The 6,000-nt window shown below is 42.0% G+C and overlaps 1 protein-coding gene across 2 annotated transcripts in view; it reads left to right on the top strand.

Moving 5' to 3' along the window:
* Positions 1-1,667: 1,667 nt before the first annotated feature.
* TBC1D23 (TBC1 domain family member 23) overlaps positions 1,668-6,000 on the top strand; it is a 62,746-nt gene continuing 58,413 nt past the window's right edge. Inside the window, exon 1 of one of the 2 annotated variants that reach the window (XM_057696862.1) lies at positions 1,668-1,864. In XM_057696862.1, coding sequence (XP_057552845.1) covers positions 1,812-1,864 — 53 coding nt within the window. In that variant the 5' untranslated portion in view covers positions 1,668-1,811. The remainder of the gene's footprint in view (positions 1,865-6,000) is intronic. The other variant, XM_057696863.1, reaches the window with a different exon arrangement.

The raw sequence follows: 6,000 nt of genomic DNA, 5'->3' as shown, positions 1-6,000 counted from the left end.
CATAGCCACGTCGCAGCTCTTTAGAAACAAAATATTAAAAATATAATTGAAGCCATTTCCTCTCCTCCCACAAACGTAACTGTGAGAACTGCAGGACTTTCTGCAAGTAACAGCTCTGTCCAAACTCTAGCATGTTTTTCCGCAACTTAAGGCTGTGTCCCTAGGATGACCCTGGCCCCCACTGAACCCCATTAAAATGCCTGACTGAGAAACTGCAATGGCTGCCAGGAGAATTTACTGTTTGATCTAGCCAACACCTGATGATAGGCTACTGACCCCTCTTGGAGCATTTACTAGAAAGGGCTTACAGTTGTGAATATGTATCTCTTACAACTTAGAAGTGTCCTTCTCAAGGACCTGAGAGCCATTCCTTTGAAATGCAATCATCAAGGACAGGGTCTCTGTCTCCCAGTCTGTGGGAGGGAAGAATCCTAACCTCGAAAATTGCCAGCTAGCAGACACAGATGGTCTCATCACAATTACACTGACCAATGCTTTGTAATTTTTCACTTGTCTGACTCTGAGTTTCGCCCTCCCGGCTCCCCCATTCTCCTTTTAAAATCCCTAATCACCTCTGCACAAATCAGAATGGAGCTCAGCCCTTTCCCCTACTGTCAGTAGTTTCTGAATAACATCTGTTTCCATTACTTTAACTAATGTCTGACTGTGTTTATCTTTGGGAACTGCCATCCCAATTTTTCTATATATCATTCTTGTTCATGTTTTAAAAGCACATACATTCTATAAAAAATATATTGTGTTGCCTATTTTTAAAGCCAAATATAAATGACACCATACTTTACCTACCCTTCTGCAATGTTTTGTTCACTTAACATCATATTTTCCAGATTTATCCATAGTTACATGTGGCTCTACTTCATCAACATTGGGCCCAAGGCTTGCAAAAGCATTTCCCTAGGTCCATCCTCCTGAACCTGTGTCCACCCGTAGGCCCAGGGATGGTCAAGGGGAAATAAAAAGCTGGTGGTTTGGTGATAGTGGGGACCGAGCTTGGATGTGGAAGCCGAGGAGTCCACCAACGTGGAGTGAAGGGGGAGTAGGGTGGGAAGAGAAGAAACGTGGCAGCTCTTCCTGCTTGGAACTCCGGAATTCTAGAATTCTAAATTTGGACTTGACCAAATATTGTTAGACATGTTATAAAGGTGGGAGGCTAGAACATATTTCCTTTACTGTTTAGCATTCTTTTTTAAAACAACTTTTAAAGCATTCAGACATAAAGTATGTGTCCCCCATTTGTACCTTGGACCGCGCCCCACAAACACGGGTGCGTGTGCCTTTTCCTTACATCCCACTCTTTTCTAAAACACAGCTGTTGCACCAAGAAATGGCTCAGATGCGGCTATCCTCCTATCTCCACCTTCCTGTGGAATTCCCCCCTCCCCTCCTCCCCCCCCCGCTCCACGATTTATGACTGTCAAATCTGACTTTAAGCAAGACGCCAAGATGCAAAGAAGACGCTAACTGGACGCCAAGAAACGACGCTCACAAGGCTCTCCTACTGGGACGCGCGCCCTTGCCAAGCCCCGCCCACTGCGCCCGGCCAGGGCCCAGCGGCATCTTGGGACTTGTAGTCTTCGGAAGGGCAGCGGATCTCCAAGTCTCCTCCTCCAAGTTGCCTTTCGCCCTCGGGACGTCGTGACGTTGCGTTCCTCCGGTCCCTCGCCTCCTCTCTCTTCCTTTCCCTCTCCAGAAGCTCAGTCCTAGACTTCCGAGGACCTTTTACGACGTTGGGTCTGTCGGTCCCGGCGCCGGGTCCACTTTTCGGCAAAGTGACGTGGACGTCAACAGCAATGGCGGAAGGAGAAGAGGTCCTGCCACTGCCAACGTCGGCTGGCGACGGCTGGTGAGTGGAAGCCCCTGGCTGCTTCTCACTGCCCTCGTATTCCGCCTCGTCCCCACCCTGCCCGTCCCCGCGGCACCGGCAGGCGCCTGCATGGAGCGGGAAGAGCCGTCCTCGAAGGCCGGCGCCCTGCCCCGCCCCCTCTGCCTGCCGGGTCCGCGCGGGCAGCCCCTTCCTGCGGGAGGGGCTAAGGCCGGACTCGAAGGGAGAGGGGTGTCGTCCAGGTGCCGGGCCTCAGTTCGGCTCTCCCGCTTCATCCTCCGGGTTCCAAACTGAGCTGGAGAAGGGTGGCTTCAGGGCTGGATTTGGCCGGAGTCCCTGGCCCCCCTGAGGAGTCAGTGTAGGCTGGTGAGGGTTTCGCGGACGCAGATCTCAGGCACTGGAATACCATTTGAAGAAAAGACCGCTTGAAGTGACTACCGCAACCTTTGCCTGAGGGTTCAGAGGTTGAGAGATAATACCCACGGAGGATCCCTCCCGCATATTTGAGACATTTTTTGTCCTAATTTTTATTTCTCGTTTCGCGTCTCCACAGTTTCCACCCTTCATCTCTTTCGCAGAAGTCATCTTTTTTCCTTCCTACCACTTTCCTCACAGCTCGCTTTCAGAACTTTGGGTGCGATATAAAACATTGCTCTTGCTGTGCCCAAGCCTTTGTATGCTTACCTGATTTATACTCAGGGTTGTGGACGGGACCTCCGACAATTTTTGGTAGACTTTAGTTACTCAGTGTCGTCAATCTCTGGGAAAGTCTCCTACTTTTGAAATAGTTGATCTTCCCAATACACTTTTAGGGACAACATCATACCAAAAAAAAGGTGTAACCTTTAGAGGTTTGTCGAAGTTTTACAGTTGATGTAAGTGTATTGATAACATGTATTAGATAGTTTTAGATTTGCTGGTTCACCATGTGTGTACAGCTCATTGGCACCCTGTTTGTCTAATAATAATCCAGGACATTTGTAGACATGGAGTTTAATCCCTCAGAAAGAAATGGAAATCGTTGAAGGGATAGATAACATAGTAATTGAGAAATCCAGCTCTTAATTAGCGGACTTCAAGCATCACCTTAGTACATGCACTCTGCAAGGTCTAGGATGCAAACTTACATGATCTAGATGTAGTTTCTTTTCTCAGTTTGCTTATCTTGGAGTTGGGGAGCTGTAACAGGTACACTAAGTAGGAAGGTAAAATTACTCTGGTTCTTTGGGTGTGTGAATAAGTGTTATGAAACTTTAGGGAGACAGAAACCACATCCACTTGGACTCACAGGGGAAAGCTTTAAGGGGCTGGAGGTGCTTCAATTAGGCCTTGAAGAATGAGTAGGATTTAGACCAGCGCTGTCCAGTAGAAGTGTAATGTGTACCATATATGTAATTTAAAATTTTCTAGTAACCACTTTAAAAAGAAACAGGTGAAATTAATTTTAATTATCTATTTTACTTAATGGAGTATACCCCAAATATTATTTCAACGTGTAATCATTGTTTAAAAAATACTTTTACATCTTTTTTGTACCAAGTCTTCAGAATTCGATGTGTATTTTACATTTACCATACATCTCAGTCTGGTCTAGCCACATTTCAAATGTTAAATAGCCACATGTGGCTGGTGGCTAACAATGCGGGGTCAGATTAACAGAGCAGAAAGGTCTCTGTGTGAAGTGATAGCGTGAGCAAGGACATAGACAAGAAAACTAAATTTGTTTGGAGAGTGATGACTAGAACATCATGAAATTTGCTGTTTTGAAAGAGTTGTATTATAAACTGGCTGTAATCGTCTGATTGAAGGCCACAAGTGTTTCAAGAGATAGAGTGTCTTTGAGGAGTTCTTAGGTTAGGAGGATTGTGAGCAGGTGTCTGGTTCACAGGGGCAAGGACCATGGAGTGAATGGTTGCTAGAGGTGGCATTCGTTCTCTTCTAGTGTTGCTGTATCTTTGGTGAGGCTTCCCACTTTTGCTCTTTTTATTTTCACGAGTGGAGGAACCCTGAGTGTTCTCTGATTTTTATTCTCCCTCCATTGTCTTCTAATCTTTCTCCTTTTTCTCTACTCACTCCACTTACTGGTCCTCTAGAAGTGAATTTGAATAGAGTCAGAAAAGACATTTAGATTTGGAGCCACAAGTTCAGTAAAGCCTCTGTTCTTAGAGTGCTAGTGAATTGGGTTGTTACAGAATGGAGAGGCTTTATTCTTTTTAAAAAAAAATGCTGTGACATTTTTATTGTAATCTTTTTAGATAGAAAAATTTTCTGAAATGTGTTATACATCTCATTGCCCAACCAAACTCATCTTAATGATTTAGGGTCATTCAGTTTACAAATGTTAGTGTATAAGAATAAAACTAGGTCCCTGTCCTCAAGGAATTTGTGGTCTAGTTAGAGGAGGCACAGTTAAGAACATTACTGTTACGTTTCTGTAATACACTGAGATCTTTAGGGCCTGTGTAGGCGAAAAGGGTAGATTGTTGCTGTTTAAATGGCCCCCTATAGCCATCCCTTTTTGAGATTGCTTTTGATTAGTTTTTCCTGTTTTCTTTCTTTGTTGTCAGTGTTATCTCCCAGGTTGTTACTGATCTGTGAAGCTGGGTAGCTGAACTTATTAAATTATCTATATTCATTTGTAAAAGGGCTCAGGATGGGGCCTGAAGAGCTTAAAAGATGTCATTTTTCCTTATTTACTTTTATTTAGTTATGTTCTAGATAAGTGTTTCTCAAAATTTAAACATGCATTGGGATTACCTGGAGAACTTGTTAAAATGCAGATTCTGATTCAGTAGATTTGCCTGGGACCTGAGATTCCATATTTCTGACTCACCAGCTATTGGGTGATGGCATTTCTGGTTCATGGACCATACTCTTGTTATCAAGGCTCTAAATGATGTATATTTCCGAATGCATTGGTCAGAGGAGTTTATCTCTCTATATGTTATATTGTATCACTTAACACATTATACTATATATATTACATAATTATACTTTAATTTATCTGATTATATGATTTATCGTTGCTCTTTAATTTTTTTACAAGATTATTTTAATTTTATTTTCTGTTTTATACATATTAGTGTGTATGTCAATCCCAGTCTCCCAGTTCATCCTCCCCGCCCCCACTCTCCCCCCCTTGGTGTCCATACGTTTGTTCTCTACATCTGTGTCTGTATTTCTGCCTTGCAAACTGGTTCATCTGTACCGTTTTTCTAGATTCCACATATATGCGTTAATATACAATATTTGTTTTTCTCTTTCTGACTTACTTCACTCTCTGTGACAGTCTCTAGGTCCACCCACTTCTCTACAAATGACCCAATTTCGTTCATTTTTATGTCTGATTAATATTCCATTGTATATATGTACCACATCTTTATTCATTCATCTGTCAGTGGACATTTAGGTTGCTTCCATGTCCTGGCTATTGTAAATAGTGCTGCAATATCATTGCTCTTTAGATAGTGAACTTCTCATGGGCAGTGCTGATGGCAGCTGGCTTAGTAAATGTTTTATTTTCTGAATGTGTGCATGAATGAATACAGACTTTTGTAAAATCATGTCCAGTATTAAACCAAGCTGTCAATTCATATAAACTTTCTGACTCCATTGTTTTTGTGAGCTGTGTAATTGTCTGCTGGTGTGTAATGCTCATGTATTATGGAAAGCCAGGGTTATCAGAAACTGCCTCAGCTCTTAAACTTTCTGAAACTGCAGCCATGTAAGCTCAGAGGGCATGGAAAAACCCTTGTAAAAATGTTTACAGTTTGAAATGGTTTAAACTTAATTAAAAAGTTAATATAAGCTACAGGTTTGAAAATAAAAGAAATGTTAAATTATTACAGTTCAAAGGTGGGTCATTATTCTTCTTGGTATTAAAGAAACCAGCTTTGAGATTGAGGCTTTCATTTTCTGAGGCTTTCTTTCTGAAATAATTCCTTAAGATGTAAAGTCATGATTTAAAAAAAATTTTTTTTGGTGTACATATTGATTGTACAACAACTTTCAGTATTATGAGTTTGCTTAGTTAAAATTTTTTGTACAGCTCTTCTTAAATTGTTGCTAAATTTTTATTAAAATTGTAGAAATGTCAGTTCCATAAAGAAGCTTCTATTGTAATTTGAAATGTGAATAAGAATTGTTTTGAAAATAAT

Source organism: Hippopotamus amphibius, chromosome 10, assembly GCF_030028045.1.
Source record: "Hippopotamus amphibius kiboko isolate mHipAmp2 chromosome 10, mHipAmp2.hap2, whole genome shotgun sequence".
NCBI lineage: Eukaryota > Metazoa > Chordata > Mammalia > Artiodactyla > Hippopotamidae > Hippopotamus > Hippopotamus amphibius.
The sequence above is the reverse complement of the archived record's forward strand: the minus strand, read 5'-3'. Positions and strand labels throughout refer to the sequence as shown.